The 19,166-nt window shown below is 40.5% G+C and overlaps 1 protein-coding gene across 1 annotated transcript in view; it reads right to left on the bottom strand.

Annotated features, from left to right (window-relative positions):
• COG7 (component of oligomeric golgi complex 7) overlaps positions 1-19,166 on the bottom strand; it is a 124,088-nt gene that overhangs the window by 63,056 nt on the left and 41,866 nt on the right. Inside the window, exon 7 of the mRNA XM_006892690.1 lies at positions 10,932-11,130. Coding sequence (XP_006892752.1) covers positions 10,932-11,130 — 199 coding nt within the window. The remainder of the gene's footprint in view (positions 1-10,931; positions 11,131-19,166) is intronic.

Genomic DNA, 19,166 nt, shown 5'->3' with positions numbered 1-19,166 from the left:
CAGAAAGTCTTACTATTACAAAGATTTTTTTTTTAAAGAAAAAAAGTCAACATTATTAATGGGTCACTTCTAACAAGTAGGACCATAGGTCAAGTTAATGTTTTGCTATCTACCAAAGCAAAGTCTGAAAACAGCAACAACCAAGAGAAACCTTCAAAGTGATGACTACTAACTAAAGCAGTGCTGCTCTGGATGGGAACTTGGAACAGTAGGTAAAAACTGACAACAGTAATTAAAAGTCTATTGAATGATAATATATCAACATCAACTGATACAATGTAACACATCCTTCATAATAAGATGTTAACGATAAGGGACACGGGTATGGACTCCTTAGTAATTCTCCTACAACAAGTTAAAAATTTTCCCAAAAAAAGTTCAGAATACAGATTGATAAAAATGAATTCGTGATGGATAGAATAGAAAGTGCATGTTACAAAAAATACAACCTTCCGTTAATAATGTTTGTTAACAATCATATGATTGCTAACATCAGTGATTTAAATTAAAACAAGGTTTTATAGCCATGATAAGACTTGAGGTGAATAGAAGTAGTTACCAAACGGCCAAAGTACCAAGATTTTGTGTGTTAGACCTGGTTTTTATCTTAACAAAGAACATGTGTTTCCTCATTTCTGTATTATACTATTTCTCTAGTTTTTACCTGATGATATAATTTTTATATAAAATAAAATTTATGCTGTGTAGTCTGAATAAAAATTTTCCCCAAATCTAAAACTGTTGTTTTAAAAAAGAAATATATTAAAGTTTAGTAAAATTGGATAAAGTAAACCTAATGCATGTTCTCCCCTTAAGAGTCTACTCTTCTGTTGGGTTTGGGGCAATGTTCTGTTTTTTAACGCGGGGGTTTTTTCTATGTGTAATTGAAAACTGCAATATTCATTCCTTAGAATCTTCTAGAGATGAAGCTTCCTCTGCAATAACTCAAAATTGTAATGCAATCATGTGTAAGAAAAGAAGTCATTCTAACCTGACACATACATACACTCATTTCCCTACTTTAGAGACATGAAGGTAGGCCACTCATCCAAAATCACATTTGTTACTGCAAATCATTTATTTTTAAATTTCTTGGGGGGAAAGAAACTTCAACCCCTCTATTGCAACACAATTATACCAAATTTTGGGGAATGATACAGAGATCTGAACCCTTAAAACTCCACTACTAACTAACTTCATTATTTATTGTTTCAAGCTTCTAGTTTCGATCTTAAAAAGAAGTGGATGATATATTATTCCTACCTATTTTCTTCCTTGAAATACTCTAATCAATATCTCTTTATTTACACACACACACACACACACACACACACACACACTAAAGAGTTGTGCTGCCAACCCAAAGGCACATGGTTCAGCTCCACCAGCTGCTACACAGGAGAAAGATGGGCAATCTCCTCCTGTGCAATTTACTGCTTCTGAAAACCCACTGGAGCTCTGTCTGGGTCCATTCCAACTTGAAGGTACACAACAACAACATACTAGGGTGCTGGGGAAAATGTTCAGGTTTAAATCAAAGAATCAAACTATATTTTGATGATAAGGATCTGTATTATGACTCATGGAACAGAACAAACACATGTCCACATTGTATCAACAGCAGGGCGCTCCCGTGGCTTAGCGGTAAGGACTTACACTGCCAACCCAAAGGCACGTGGGTCAGCTTGAGCGGCCAGCTGCTCGCCAAGAAAGAGATGGGCAGCCTCCTCCCATGTGATTCCTCCCAAGTGATTTACTGCCTTTGAACACCTGCTGCAAGGTCAGCTATGAGTCAGTTCCAACTTGACAGTACACAACTTTTCTAGCACGCTTTTAAAAAAATCTATTTGATTAATAAGGTGAAAGTTGATGGAGCAAATCAGCTTTTCATTCAAAAATTCATGGATATTTTGTTTCATGCCTCTGACTGCAATCCTCAGCCTGTGACAGCACTCACCCTGGTTCCCCAGTGTTTGTCTCATTTCCATTTGTCCTCTGGATCATAAATTTTTACAAGACACACTTTTGTTGCTTTTTACAATCTATATAAGCTCGGGCAGCTGAGTGGTGAGGAGCTGTACTGCCAACCCAAAGGCACACCGGCTGCTCCACACAAGAAAGATGGACAGTCTCCTCCCGTCCGATTTAAAAAACTCGCTGGAGGGTCAGCTATGCATTGGTTCAGACTTGACAGCACAGAACAACAACAACAATATAATTTATTTATCATCTCTAACTTAATCAGTTCTGTTGTACATAGGGTTTTCAGAGGCCTGCTATTTTGGAAGTGGATGGCCAATCCTTCTTTCTAGTCTGTCTTAATCTGAATGTTCAGATTTAGAGAAGTATTGGACAGACAAGCATTTTACAGAAAGAGTGAACGATAGATCCCTTATTGTGGAATTAACCATTAGTTTCAGTGTTGTCCCTGCCCTTGGCACAAGTGTCTTGACCCACTCATTTCCCTGCTCCACCATCCACCAGGATATCCATCCACTTCTACCCACTCCCTTCAACATCTATCTCCCACTGTCCAGCCCTTGATCTCATAGCTTATATCTGAAGCTTCCTTGGCTTTTGTGATTACAAACATGTCAGCTGCTGACAATTTTCTTATGCAGTGACCAGTGTCTCTTAAGTTTAGTGATCATGTTTCCCAAGCGAAGGTGATGTGTCTTGTAGATCTGGTGCTAAGAAACAAACAGATTCATCTGGGAGAGGGTTAAACCAGGCTGCTCCTTGGAGACATGGATTCTGAGGCTTCGTCTGACATACTTTGGACATGTTGCAAGGAGGGACCGGTCCTTGGAGAGGGACATCATGCTTGGGAGGGTGGAGGGACAGCGCAGGAGGGGAAGACCCTCTATGAGGTGGATTGATTCAGTGACTGGGGTAATCGGGATGGGTGTGTCAGAGGCAGTGTGATTGGCACAGGACAGAAGAGAGTTTAGGGCTGTTGTACATAGGGTTGCTGTGAGTTGCAAGTTACTCAATGGCACATAGCAACAACAACAAGAAGTTAATCAGAGCTAGGTAAGTTCTGAGACAAATTCAATCAAGAGAATGGGCAATTCAAAAGAGAAAAAAAATATTTTTGTAATCTAATTCAAAATCTAATTTCAAAGAATGATGAAACATTCTTCTAGGTCAGACAGCCCCGGTCTATCCCACTTGCTGTACAGAGGTAACTTGTGGTTGCTGTGAAACTGAACAGCGTGACACTGACATGTCAAATGCGTTAATGGTTACCCATGGTTGACAGTGTTGGGTGGTGCTCCCCGATTAAAACAAGCTTGGAAGCAGGAGTGGCATTCACTTCCGTAATAGCTTGCCTCCGGAAACCCTATGAACCTGGAGAAAGGATGAAAGTCACGCAAGTGTTGAGGACTTTCGTTCATAAGGTCGCTATGAGTTGCCTATGACTCGATGGCACTTAACAACAACAACAATCTAATGCAAATATGCTAGTAATAAAAAAAAGAGAAATGAGAATGATATATCATTGTCTAAGAACCTGGGAGATATGGGGGGTGGGGAGAAGACAGGGTCTAGGTGAGGGCCAAGGGAAATATCATGAGTCAGAACATTTCTGACAGGCAAAACAGGGAGAAACTGTCAGAAGAGCAGATGGGACAAAAAGACTATTTTTTTCTATTTTGTAGAAATTGTTTGCCTCCACCATTCTAATCCTTATTGAGAGCAAAGTATAGTCAAAAGAAGAAATTCCAAAAACTCTACACAACATGGGTGTTTCTAGAAGAGAGGTGGTTGTTATATGCTATCAAGTCAGAACTGACTCAACTCATAGCTGACCCTCCAGCAGGTTTTCAGAGACAGGAAATTTACCGCACAGGAGGAGATTTCCCATCTCCTGCACATTGTAAAAAGACAAAATACCAAATGAAATAGTTCAATCACAAAAAGGACAAATACTGTGTAAGACTGGTACTGTGAGAACAGGAAGGTAACTAGGGAACTAGAGGATGGGAATAGCAGAAACAGAATGTACAGACAATCAACACTGAAGATCAGAACGAGGGATAGTCAGCCTGGGAGGAATTGATGAAAGGACAATATGGCTGTGCCAATTAGCAAACAGGAGCAGGATAGCAAATATGAACCACGAGGGCAACAGAGATTATAGAGGATTGATGGGGGGACAGTAAATAGAAAAGGGATAATGGAGACCTGATGAGATGGGGTGGTAAAAGGCATTAACCAGAGGAGCTCTGGTGGCCTGGTGGCAAGAAGCTGAACTGTGCTCCCAATCCCAAAGGTGCATGGTTCGAATCCACCAGATGCTCTGCTGGAGAAGGAGGGGCAATCTCCTCCTGTCCCCGTCAGATATAATTTGATGGTACACACACACAAAAATAATAAGGTAAAAAAAATTTTTAAAGGCATTAACCAATAGTAAATAATCTCATAAAATATAATGTATATGTGATTGCACAAAAACCAATAAAAAAAGAAATTATGAGATAGTAAATGTGTGTTGTTTTAAGCCCCCCACACAAAGAAAGCTTACTTATGTATAAGAGTGGTTTAAAACATTATAGTAATCCAGTTATAAAGTGGTCACTAAAACCTATGTTTCAAAATAATATTTAGTTCAAAACAACTATGAGATACCATCTCAACCCAGCAACAATGGCCAAGTTCAATAGGGCAGCAAACAACAAATGCTGGTGGGGTTGTGGAGAGATTGGAACTCTTAGTCACTGCTGGTGAGAATGTAAAATGGTACAACCACTACGGAAAGCGGTCTGACACTTTCTAAAAAGTTGGAAATAAGGGAGCTCTGGTGGCCTAGTGGCAAGAAGCTGGGTTGCAAACTCTAAGACGCATGGTTCAAATCCACCATATGCTCCACTGGAGAAAGAGGGACAATCTCCTCCTGTGACAGTTAGATCTGATTCAACAGTACATAACAAGAAAAAAAAAGGGAAAAAAGTTAGAAATAGAAATATTATTTGACCTACACCCTGAAACCCTTTTCAGCAGGAAGTAGCTAAGAGAATACGCCATCCCCTTTTCCTTATGAATCAGGGTGAAGTCTCTCTCAGGGAGGAGTGATAGGGAATGGCAAAGGACACACCGACAAAGGAGATTAATCAGAACTGACTTTGACAAGCACTGTGGCAACTGGACAATTAAAACAGACATTCGGATGGCGGGGAAGAAGAACAAACTGGGGAGGAGGGTAGAGAGAATGGTGCAGCAATGAAGGAACGAAAACCCAAAATCCCTGTAAATGTTCATTAAAACTAATAAAATTTAATAATAATAATAAAAAAATTAAAATAAGACAGACATAGGGGAGTTGGGGAGAGAATGGGAAAAGAGTGGATAGATAATGAACTGCATTAGAACAGACGAGGGGAAGTACCATCCAAAACTATATTATCATATTATTAGACTTTATATGCATAACAACAATCTGGAACAAAGAGTGAATTGTGAGGGTCCCCTGTGAAAAAAAAGAGAGGAAAATCAAGTATGAAGTAAACTTTGATGTAATCTATCAATAAAAAAAAATATATATATTATTTGACCTAGCAATTCTACTACTAGGAATATACTCTAAAGAAACCAGAGCTACCACCCAAATAGATATATACACATTCATGTTTCTTGCTGTGTTATTCACAGTAACAAAAAGATAGAAGCAATCCAAGGGGCCATCAACAAATGAATGAATAGGAAAACTATGGTATATTCACACAATAGAATATCATGCAGCACTGAAAAACAAGGAACTCATAATATATTATATTACACAACATGGGTGACCCAGGGGGATATTATGCTGAGTGAAATATCTCAGTCACAAAAGGACAAATACTGCATAACACCACTGTTATCAAACAGGACTGACATTGGGGTTGAGAGGAAACTAAGAAAAGAGGGGATCGATAATGAAGTGCATTGGGGCAGATGAAGTGAAGAACTAGGGGTTTGGGGGAGGAAGAAAATTATGCAACAATGAATGAAATTTTTTTTAAGGTTTTCAGAGGCAGTAAATTGCATAGGAGAATGGGCCTCCACAAGAAAAAGACTGATAGCATAATTACAAAATTGACAAAAGATATGGAAAGACTTTTCACAGAGGAAGACCAAGAGACACATGAAGAAATTCTCAAAATCAATGGCAATAAGAGAGACGCAAATCAAAACCACAATGAGATACCATCTCACCCCAGTAGCAGTAGCAAAGTTTCACAGGACAGCAAGTAATGAACATTCGAGAGAATGTGGAGAGATACATTGTTGGTGGGATTGTAAAATAGTATAACCACTCTGGAAAGCAGTTTTGTGCTTCCTCACAAAGCTGAATATAGAAATTCCATATGACCCAGTTATTCCACTGCTTGGAATATACCCCAAGAAAATGAGTACTTGTACACCAAGATTCATAGCAGCATTATTTATCATAGCAAGAACATAGAAACAGCCCAAATATCCAACCAGAATCAAATGTATTAAGAAATTACAGTACATTCACACGATGGAAAACTACACAGTACTCAGGAGCAAGGATTTTGTTAATTACTTCCTACCTTGGGAGGAACTGGAGTGCATGATGCTGAGTGAACTAACTCACTCACTAAGGACAAATACTATATAAGACCATTATTGTAGAACGTGTAGGAGGATCCAAGGGGGGAGGGTGGTAGGAGCAGAGGGAGAGGAAGGGCAGGGAGAAGAGTTAATCACAGGGTCACACACGTTGATGGGTAGGGGGAGGGGTGGTAAAGGAAACGGGAAAGATGCAGTGTGAAAAACAGTGTATACAAACTATGTAAGTAAACCAGTATAAAATAAAAAAATTATTTAAAAAATAATAATAAAGTTAAGGAAATAATTTTAAAATTCAGTTCAGAAAGCCACTGTTATAAAAACAGTATGGTTACAGGGAGGGAGGGTTTACGGTGAGAGGAGAAAAAGAACGACAGATAATGAACACCATACTGGAACAAGTAAAGGGAAGGTCAATCTGAAATGAATGGACAATTAATATAATATATACTCAGACATTATATGCATTACAATTAACAATCTGGAACAGGACATATATCATCATTTGAATGGGGTGGAGAAAGAAAATGTGTATTTAAAAAAATGTGCCCTTCCCCCGCCACCCTTGACTGCTCAGTGCTGACTTCCCTCTTCTTGGCCTCCGCTGCCGCCTAGCCGACATCATGGGCTTCAGAGACCTCAAGACCGCCGCTGGCCTCCAGGTCCTCAACGATTATCTGACCAACAAGAGCTACATCGAGGGGGTATGTGCAAGCAGATGTGGCAGTGTTTGAAGCCATCTCCAGCCCCCCATCTGACAACCTGTGTCATGCCCTACGTTGATATAATCACATCAAGTCTTACGAGAAGGAAAAGGCCAGCCTTCCAGGAGTGAAGAAAGCATTGGGCAAGTGTGGCCCTGCTGATGTGGAGGACACCAAAAGAAGCGGAGCTGCACACAGTGAAGATGACGATGACATGGATCTCTTTGGATCGATCTGAGGAGGAGGAAAGTGAGGAGGCAAAGAAACTTAGAGAAGAACGTCTTGCACAGTATGAATCAAAGAAAGCCCAAAAACCTGCACTTGCTGCCAAGTCCTCAATCTTACTAGACGTGAAGCCTTGGGATGACGAAACTGACATGGCAAAACTGGAAGAGTGTGTCAGAAGTATTCAGGCAGACGGCCTGGTCTTCCAAGCTAATACCAGCGGGATCTGGAATTAAGAAGCTTCAGATACAGTGTGTAGCTGAAGACGATAAAGTTGGCACAGACATGCTGGAAGAACAGATAACTGTTTTTGAAGACTATGTGCAGTCCATGGACGTGGCTGCTTTCAACAAAATCTAAAGCCCATCTGCATCCAACAATAAAATCTTTAAAAAACAAACAAACAAAAAAATGTGAACTGGGGAGGGTAGGGAGGAAAATGTACAAAAAATGAATGAATGAACTTTTCTGTAAACTTTAATTAAAATCACAGTAAAAAATAAAATATTTAGTGACATGATAAAACACTCATTATTTTTAATAAAGAATAATAATATAAAACTGGATATGCCCAACATTGACTATGCAAAGGCATTAGACTGAATGGATTATAAAAAATAATGAGTAACAATTGGAAAGAATGAAAATAGACCAAGTATTTGTCCAAACAGAACAAGGGAGCACCACATAATTTAAAATCAGGAAAGGTGTGCATCAGGGTCATAGTCTTTTTTTTTCTTTCTTTTTTTTTTTTTATCTATTCAACCTATATCCTGAGCAAATCATTCAAGAAGCTAGACTATATGAAAAAGAATAGATTGGAGAAAGATTCATCAACAACCTTCTCTTATGCAGGGGATACAATCTTACTTGCAGAAAGTGAAGGCTTGAAGCTCTTACAATAGAGAAGCTCTAAGCCTTGTCTTCAATATGGATTACATCTCAAGAGCAAGAAAACAAAAATCTTCACATCTGAATCAACATGTAACATCATTATAAATGGAGAAAAGATTTATGTTGTCAAAGACTTACTTGAACCCCCTATCAACACTCACAGCAATAGCAGTCAAGAATTCAAAAACAGCAACGAGAAAATCTGCTGTCAAGAATCTCCTTTTAAAGACATTCTTGCTTGAGGGCAAGGATGTCAGTGCAAAGATTAAGGTACACCTGACCCAGCCACAGTGTTTTCAATTGCTTCATCTGAATGTGAAAGTTGACAACAAATAAGGAATACAGAAAAACTGATGCCTTTGAATTGTGGTCTTGGCAAAGAATATTCAATATTCTGTGACAGTCATAAGAATAAACAAATCTGGAGGAAGTGTAACAATAGTGCTCGTTGGAGGCAAGGATGAAGAAGCTCTGTCACACATACTTTGAGCATGTTGTCAAGAGGCTCTACTCTTGGAAACAAAACATCATGTTTGGAAAAGTGGAGGGTAGGTAAAAGACAGAAAGGCCCTCACCGAGGTGGACTGACAAAATGACTGCAACGTTGGGCCTGTGCATGATGGAGATTGTGAGAACGGCACAGAATAGGGCAAGACTCTGATCTGTTGTTCACAGGGTATGCATTGTTCTCAATTAGACAGCACCTAATTACAACAATAGCATGTGGCCAACACTTTTAAAATCAGGAACGTGTTCTATACCTATACTGGACATACAGACATTTGTGGAAACGTGTATTTATATTTAGAGCTCCGAGTCAGAATCTAAATTTTCACTTGGGGATCTTGTTAAAAATATAGATCCTGATACAGTTGTATCTGGGATGGAAAGGTAAATTCCCAGCAGGAGATAAGACCATCATGAACTGGCTTAGAGCTCTGTTCGTGTGTGGATTACCATTGCCTTCTCTATTGGTGAGCTCCCTATCTAAGGAGTCAACCACTCAGGGATGGAAAATATTTGGGGGGGCAGGGGGGGCAGGGTCCTTTAAATCAATTAAGTGATCAAAGCCATCCATCAGTGGCCAAGAGGGAACAGAAAGTGCTATTTATATAGCTCTAATATTATATTAAGCATTAAAAGTAAACTAGAGAGGACTAAAAGTATACAGGAGGATATATATATATATATATGTTATATGCAAACACTATGCCATTTGGCATAAGGGGCTTGAGCGCTATCAGATTTTTAAATCCAAGGGAGTCCTAGAATATGAAGAGACAACTGTTCCGGGAAAAAAATACAAGATGTCAACAACAGTTCTCCTTGAGTGGTGAAGTTATAACTCATTTTAACTCTCTTTTTCATTTTTACATTTTTTGTGTGTTTTCTCAATTTTTTCTTTAAAATATCTTTTTGAAAACCTCAAGAAGAATCATTTAAAAATCTATATTCCCCATATCTGACCAATGAAGCATCTCTCTACCCAATTCTTGAGGATAAGTTTCCTTTTCCTAATAATGTCCATCGGCAGTTGGATGAATGAAGCCTGTTCCTTGTCTACCTTCATTCCACTCTACTCCACCAGGATGCACGACCTTGACCTTGAAACACTGTGACAATGGCTTCTTGGTCCTGGAAGCTTCCCATATCTACTGTGCTTCTCCACACCTAACATTGCTCTCCACATCCCCATGCCTCTCCACAGCCACTGGGTCTCTCCACAACTGCTGTGCCTCTCCACATCCACCATGCCTCTTCCACAACAAGGCCTGACAAATGTGTGTGCCAAACCACCACATGAATCATCAGGAACCTGAATGGTAAACACACTCCCTGGAATGTCCAAGCAATTATATCCAAATGTAATTAAAGAGAATAACTATTAAATACACCAAGTTAGTGACACACACCAGCCAAACAGTAGAACAAGGGCTTCTTGGAATGATTTCCTGATTTGACAGGAGCACGCATCACAAGGTCTATGTGACTGAAAAATGCATGACCCTTTTAGAACAAATGAAGAAACAACAGCACACCGTTCACCCCAATGACTAAGGAGTGCTCCTCTCTGAGTACCTGGGGAAAGCCCCTTCTCTTTATAGCTCTGAGCCTAGCACAGCTCCCTTACTTTGAAAAAGCTGCCATTGCCCCTTCAGCTGGACTCTTACACCTGCCTGTTGGGTCAACGGTCTGCTGACCTGAAGGGAAATGCTCCTTTCACAGTGTTGTCTGCCTGCCTCACTGCAAAGCTTACTCAAGTTCCCAGCCTGGGCAGAAGTGGCAGCACTGCCCCAGCATGCAAAGCCCTGAGATCACATCACTTCTAGTTAAACACATTAAACCACTACCTCCATTACAGCCATGTTCTCCTGGGCAAAGGCTTCACTATCAGTTAAGGGGGGAAAAAGAGATCCATTGCATCTCTGTAAAATCAGTGACCTGAAAAGGCAAATAAACCCAGGCCCTGGAAGCCTCAGAAAGAACAAGTAAAGACCAGCTGGAGAATGGAGTGGAAGGTACGCTTACATTGGTGTGAAAGCAGGGCCATCTCCAAGCCCTTGGCAAAATGGGCAGTGGTGTCATAGAAGTCCAGCAGCCTGGTGAGCTCCATCTCGGGCCCTGCCCTCTCCAGGGCGGAGTTAAGGCAGACGGGCAGGGAAGGCACCAAGCCCCCTAGGGTCTGGATCAGCAGCACTGTCACCACCTCGTGGGGGTTCTTGAAAACCTGCAGAAAGAGAGGAGCATGTGAGTTAACACAAGGTACCCAAGAGAAGCATGTCTTTTAAAAACCCAGTCTCAGTCACTGAGCTATCTGGATAAACTGACACAGAGGACTGTGATATGCTGTGTAAATATCCACCAAAAACACAAACAATTATCTTAAAACAAAAGCAGTGTCTCTTAGTTCATTCAGGAAATCTCCAGATATTAAAAAAGCTAACTCAAAGGTATATGACTATAAACCTTTAACTACAAACCCAAAGGTCTCCTCACTGCTAATATAAACACATACACAAAGGAAGACTGAGCACTTGTTCAATCAATTGGCTATTTCAATCAACTGGCTACACCCTGTCTACCACTGGTGGTCAAGTGAGTAAAGAACTGTGCTGCCAAACCAAAGACAAGCTGTTCAAATCCACTAGCTGCTCCAAGGGGAACAGATGGGCAATTTCCTTCCATGCAATTTACCACCCCTGAAAACCCACTGGAAGATCCGATGTGTCGGTTCCAAATTGACAGCACATAGCAACAACTAGTTTTGTGGCCTTGGGGAGTTATTTCACTTCTGTGGCCCAAACACTTCAGCTGCTACATGGGAGCAAGATGGGCCATCTCCTTCCATGCAGTTTACAGCCCTGAAAACCTGCTGGAGGATCAGCAAAGAGTCAGTTCCGAGTCGAGGGCAATGAACAAAAGCCACAATAACTGATCCAAAGTGCTCAGCTATTTTTAAGTCTGTCTTCCTGGTCTCCGAGGGTCACCACAAATCAGCTGAGCAGAGGGCTGGGAAGACAGAGGACAGTGCTGAATTTTAGGGGTGGGAGGTGGAGAATAAATTCAAGAGCAGTCAGAAGGGCCTTTAAACATTTTTTAGATTTCTCTGTGCCTATCTCAAAGAATTCTTCCCTGACACAGCTCTTCAGTCAAGACGGATATTTTATTATTTTGCCAAGATAACTTATTTGATCTTTTTGTTGTTGCTGTCAAAATTATACACAACCAAGTTTCTGCATGTACGCTTCAGTGACATGGATTGCATCCTTTGTACTATGCAACCCCTCTCACCTTCCTTTTCTGATCTGTTTCTCTCATTAACTCACTGCTCCCCTAAAGTTCCTATGTAATCTTTGACATGGTTCTTGTCAATATACTCCCTTACAAAGAGATTTCAAGAGAACATAATGTTCAAGATGGACACTCTTTAACTGCACAACTGAGCTACTGTTTGTTATCTCCTAAATGGTAATGATTTCTTTTTGAAAATACAGACACAGCAATGCATGCACCAATTCAAGTCTCTACACGTACAATTTAGTGATACTAATTATATTCTGAGGAGCTCTAATGGTCTTGTTTGTAAAATATTGGGGCTGCTAACAGAAAAGTCTGTAGTTTCAATCTACTTGTATCTCCAAGGGAAAAAAAGATGGACAGTCTCCTTCCATCAAGATTTATAGCCTCAGACACCTGAGGAGAGTTGTCATGCATCACAATTGTTAGAAAAGGAGTCGAGGGCGAAAGAGGGAAAAAACTGGTCCCAAGAAATGAACAGGCCTTTTATTGCATGGTCTGAGAGGGACGCCAAAGTGACCAGGGGCAGACAAAGTCAAAATGGCATACACACAATTGGGGGGGGGGTCTCCTTTTATAGGGGTCTTGGAGAGGGCTAGGAGAGATGGTACCTTTTAGAATTTGGGGCTGTTAATTAACTCATGTTGGGCTTTCTGATCAGGCCCAGATCCTTATCGTAATTTATTGTCTGGCCCGGTCTTTGTCCTGGCCACCCTTGAAACCATAAGGTTTCTCGGGAAGTGACTAGGAATGGGGGCAACTGCTATATTTTTCCTCCAACAATCAATTAGACAACATTTGATTTGGTTTGGTGTTTGGATTACATTCTCATCTATCTAATGTTTCAAATTGCTGCTGTTAACCTGATCCCATTGAGATAGTTCTTAAAAGTGCACAATAAGGGGAGCTCCGGTGGCCTAGTGGCAAGGAGCTGCAACTACAATCCCAGAGGCGCTTGGTTCCAATCTACCGGATGTTCTACTGGGGAAGGAGGGGCAGTCTCCTCCTGTACCAGTCAGATCTGATTTGCCGATACACTCACACAAAAATAATTTAAAAAAAATTTTTTTTTTTAAAATAAAGTGCACAATGTACAAAGTAGAGTATTTTGGTTTTGTTTTTAATTACGGGTGTTTTGGTTTGGGTTGTGGTTGTTTTTTTTTTAAGTTAAGTAGTATTACTGTTTGGCTTATAAGCAGACTTTGTGAGACCTTTTCTTGCTGGGTATCCACAATAAGGATCAATTCATTATCCCAATGACCACCTGCAGTGTAGCCGGTCTGTCCTCAGTCTAATTTCTCTAGATCACAGTCTTTAATCTGATCCAGCTGCCTCACCTCAGCATGTCCTGCAAGCATGTGGCGGCCTGTATCCTCAACGGCTTTGTGAACCATTCCAGGCAAACAGGGCACATCCCTGCAAGCAGGGGGCCGCCTGTATCCTCAATAGCTGTGTGAACCATTTCATGCAAAAAGGCACACTCCACAAGAGGAGTGACCAGTCTTGCCATTAAATTGAGCAGATTCAGGGGCAGAATGTGGGGGGTGGGTCTCACCACCAGAAGAAGAGGAAGCAGAGAACGGAGTTCATGTTCTCTGGAGTCAGAGATTCCTCCACCAGGGATCGTATCATGCTGTTAACAGAGAAGCTGTCTAGACTCGGGGATTGTATTTTGTTGCTAAATGAGAAGCTCTCTGCACAGAGGGACTGCATATTGCTGTTATCTTGGTATATAGCCTATTAGGGGTGTATCTGAGAAGTCCTTTGAACTGAGGCTCATAACTTGCTGTTAACTGATAAACTCTCTTGACTAAAGGATTGTATCTTGCTGTTAACCTGAACTATAACTTGTTAATTTCCCTAAGAAATCTCATAACCGTGAGTATGGTTCTAGGAAGTCTGTGTGGTTACTGCAACAGATTTCCAACCCAGGAGAACATGTCTGACTCAGGGAATTTGCTTTGGTGGATGCTCTTTACAGGGACAGTTCTCCCTTATGAAGGTCAGACTGGCTCTATTTATACCTTCCCAGACCTAATTTCCTTCAAATGTTGCTCTTGGTGGATCTTTACTCAACTGGTATGAAAATCTTTTTCTTTACAGCGATAGTGAAAAGTGAATGATGATACTGAAAATTGTTAAAGATTTTCTTTTACTTAGATACAAAAACTGCCTCGGAAGCAGTTGAAAAACCAAACCACATATTGCCCACAAATCTGGTGTGAAGAATCTCTTGAATGTGTTTAAGAGGAAGCAGGTCATTTTTGAGAATTGTGAGGTACCTAAGACTGCACCTAACACCAAAAACAAGACTAAGGTGTACCTGACCCATGCCAGGGTGTTTTCAGTCACTTTAAATGCATTTGTAAGTCAGACAATGAATAAGGTTGACAGAAAAAGAATCAAGCCTTTGAATTGTGATGTTGAGGTAGAGTACTGAATATCCCATAGACTCACTAAAGAACAGACAAGCACTGTCTAGGAGGAGGTCCAACCAAAGGGCTCCTTGGAGGTATGGATGGTGACACTTTGTCTCAGACACTCGGAACATGTTGTCAGGAAGGGCCCGTCCTTGGAAAAAGACATCATGCTGGAAAAAGTGGAAGGTCCGAAAAAAAGAGGAAGGTCTTCAATAAGACAGACTGACACAGTGCCTATAACAATGGGCTCAGCCATATCAGAGATCATGAGACTGGTGCAGGTCTCATGGTCTCTGACACTTTTGATCTCACTGCCACAGTCACTGTGTCAATTAATCTCATCCAGGGTCTTCCTCTCCTGCGCGGACCCTCTATCCTTCCAAGATATCCTTCTCCAAGGACTGGTACCTGGTGCTGACTGTGGAACGGGCCATCAACTACTCACATGCAAGTTCAAACTGAAACTAAAGAAAATGAAATCAAGTCCACAAGAACCAAAATATGACCTTAAGTCTATCCCACGTGAATTTAAAAACTATTTCAAGAACAGATTTGAAGCCTTGAACACTAATGAATGAAGACCAGATGAGTTGAGGGATGACATCAAGAGTATCATCCATGAAGAACGCAAAAGGTCATTATAAAAACAGCAGAAGAAGAAAAGACTGAGATGGATGTCAGAGGAGACTTTGAATATTGCACTAAAAGGCCAAGAAGCCAAAGAAAAGGGAAGAAATCAGGAAGCTAAAGAGCTGAATAATTTTAAAGGGCAGCTCATGAAGGCAAAGCAAAGTATTAAAATGAAATGTGCAAAGAGCTGAGGTCAGAAAACAAACTCACTTGGCACATCTTAAGCTGAAGAAATCGAATACATTCAAGACTCAAGGACAATACTTAAAGATGATATATAGGCAGAATATTGAATGATCTAGGAAGCATCAAAAGAAAATAAAAGGAATACACAGAATCACGCTAACAAAAAATATTGGCTGACAAAGAACAATTTCATGAAACAGCATATGGTCAAGAAGCAATGGTAATAAAGGAGGAAGTTCAAGCTTCTCTGAAGGAATTAGCTAAAAACAAGGTCCCAGGAATTGATGGAATACCAATACCAACTGACATATTTCAACAAAAAGACGCAGCCCTAGATGTACTCACCACGTTGTGCAAAGAAATGGCCAACTGACTGGAAGAGATCTATATTTATCCCCATTCCCAAAAGAAGGTGATCCAATACCGTGTGCTAATTATCAAATATTATCACTAACATCACATGCAAGCAAACTCTTGCTGATGATTATCCAAAAACTACTAGAACAATACTTTGACAGAGAACGGACAGAAACACAAGCTGGGTTTAGAAAAGGTCATGGCACTAGGAATATCACTGCCAAATCAGATTGATCTTGGCTGAAAGCAGAGTACCAGAGTACTATTTTTGTTTTACTGACTATGAAAAGGTATTTGATTGTGTGGATCACAACAAATTGTGGCTAACATTGAAAACAGAAATCCCAGAACACTTGATGGTGCTCATGTAAAACCCATGCTTTGAACAGGAAGCTGTCATATGAACACAGCAAAGGAACATTACATGGTTCAAAATCAAGAAAGGAGTATGTCAGGGATGTATCCTGTCTCCAAAGCTTCCCCCCCCTTTTTTAAATTTGATATTGGTTTGCTTACAAAGGTTGTAAACATTGTATTTCACACTCACTCTTTTCATTCACATTATATTTCATACAATCATTCCCATGCATTATGTTTTAGAAAATTAATCACCATTGGACCTTGCTCATCATTACCCCGTCTTTTCATCCAGACCCCTCCCACTTCCTTCACCTCCTCCCTCCACCCACCAAACTGTGGTTTCACCCCTATCCATCCTCAGCCTCACTCCCATCCCTTCCCCCCTTGGACTCCCATACATGTTTTACTAGTTATCCTTCTATTTTTATAATGGTTGTATGCAGTATTTGTCCTTTTGAGACTGAGTTAGTTCACTCAGCATAATGCTCTCCAGTCTCCCAAATTATGTAGTGTTTTGTGTGTGTGTGTTTTAAATCATTGCTCCTATATGCAACACTTATTAAAGACTTCAGGCCCTGACCTACAGGAGATACTTCAAGTTCTTCTCAGATTCTGTGAGCAAGTTTGTGTCATCTGCATAACACAGGTTCTTTATCTGAAAAACGGATCATTCAGGAGGGTAAACTTTATGAAGAATGTAGCATCAGAATTGGAGGAAGGCTCATCATAACCTTGTGTTATGAAAGGAAGATATTCAAATGGCCAACAGACACATGAAAAAATGCTCAAAATCACTGGTAGTAAGAGAGACGCAAATCAAAACCACGGTGAGATACCATCTCAGTCTAGTAGCAGTGGCAAAGTTTAACAGGACAGCAAGTAATAAATGCTGGAGAAGAAGTGTGTAGATAGGAACTCTTACACACTGTTGGTGAGATTGTAAAATGGTACAATCATTCTGGAAGGCAGTTTGGTGCTTCCTCAAAAAGCTGAACATAGAAATTCCATGTGACCCAGCTATTCCATTACTTGGAATATATCCTGAGAAAATGAGAACTGAAGTACAAATGGTGACTTGCACACCAGTGTTCATAGCAGCATTATTTACCATCACAAGAACATGGTAACAGCCCAGATGTCCAACCACAACCGTATGGATTGAGAAACTATGGTACATTCATACAATGGAATACTACGTGGCACATGGGAGCAATGATTTTGTAAACTATTACCTAACTTGGGAGGGACTGGAGAGCATTATGCTGAGTAAACGGATTCAGTCCCACAAGGACAAATATTGTATAAAACCATTATTGTAGAATGAGTATGAGGATCCAAATGGGGGGGGAGGGTAGAAGCAGAGGGGTGAGGTAGGGGTGGGGGTGGATTAATCATGGAGTTGTACAATTTGATGGGGGGTGAGGGAAATTGGAAGAAACTAATCTGAAAAATAATGTATTCAAATTTTGTTATTAGTATAATAAAAAATGGGGGGGAAGAATCTGTGTTATGCACATGATGCAACCTTGCTCACTGAATCTGAGGAGAACTTGAAGCATCTGCGACAGGTCAGGGTCCAAAGTCTTCAATATGGATTGCATCTCAACATCAAGAAAACAAATATTCTCACCACCAGGCAGCATCATGATAGGAGAAGAGATTGATGTTAACAATTTCATCTTGCTTCGATTCACAATCAACACTCTTTGCACCAGCAGTCAGAAAATCAAAAGATAATTTGCTTTAGGAAAGTCTGCTGTCAAGGACCTCTCAAGATTGCTAAAGAGCAATAGTGTCAATGTAGAGGTTAAAGAGCACTTGATCTAAGCCACGGTCTTCTCAATTACTTGCTGCGTATCTGAGTGCTGGACAACAAATAAAGAATGACAGAAAAAGAACTGATGCTTTTGAGTTATGGTTCTGGAGAAGAGGACTGAACATACCACAGACTGCTAAGAGAACAAACAGGTCTGTCCTGGAGAGGGTAAAACCAAGTTGCTCCTTGGAGGCAAGGATTTTGAAGCTCCATCCCATGTACTTTGAATATGTTGCCAGGAGGGACCAGTCCTTGGAGAAAGGATATGAGATGTAGTATATGAGATCCTTGCCTCTAAAGAACACCCTGAACGCATTTCATCCAAGACAAGATTTGTACGTTCTTTCAGTGATCCATAATTCAGTGCTGCATGGAGAAAATCTACTGTCAAGGACCTCTCCAAAGTGCTAAAGAGTAATGATATCAGCCTAAGGTGCATCCAATCCAAGCCCTAGGCTTCTCAATTATTTGTTATGTATCTGAAAGTTGGATAAGGAATAAAGATGACTGAAAATGAATCAATGCCTTTGAGTTGTTGTTCAAAAAAATACTACATAACGATACAAGAATTGATGCCTTTGACCTATGGCTTTGGAGAAGAGGGCTGACTGTCCTATGGACTGTCAAAAGAACAAACAAATATGTCTTGGAGAAAGTGCAACCAGGGTGCTCCTTGGAGGCAAGGACGGTGAGGCTTCACCTCACATACTCTGCAGCATGTTGTTAGAGGAGCTGGACCTTAGAAAGGAACAGCACACCTGGAAAGGCAGAGGGGTCAGTGAAAGAGAGGAAGACCCTCAAGAGGAGGGACTGACACAGTGACCGCAATGGCTCAAGTACACCAGAGACAAGGATGGCACAAACGAGGGCAGAGTTCAGGGTCATTGTTCATGGGCTGCTATGAGTAACAGCTGACTCTATGGCAAATGACAGCAACCACCATAACTTTAAAAACACATTTCCAGAACACTGAGTTTTCTTCAGTATTCATTTTCCATTGTCTTTCACATGCCTATAACAATTCAAAGCAAGTATAATGGCTTGGGTCATGTGCACCTTAGTCTTTAAACAGTACTCTTGAAATACACTTCAAAAATACTTTATTATGCACAGCCCTCATGCATACAATCATGATAGAGACTGAACAATAGAATTTTGTACAATCAATGATTTATTAATTGAAAATATTTTTTAAGA

Source organism: Elephantulus edwardii, unplaced genomic scaffold (assembly GCF_000299155.1).
Source record: "Elephantulus edwardii isolate Elephantulus edwardi_28Jun2011 unplaced genomic scaffold, EleEdw1.0 scaffold00117, whole genome shotgun sequence".
NCBI classification, from domain to species: domain Eukaryota; kingdom Metazoa; phylum Chordata; class Mammalia; order Macroscelidea; family Macroscelididae; genus Elephantulus; species Elephantulus edwardii.
Note: the sequence above shows the minus strand (reverse complement) of the source record. Positions and strands in the feature narration are given on the sequence as shown.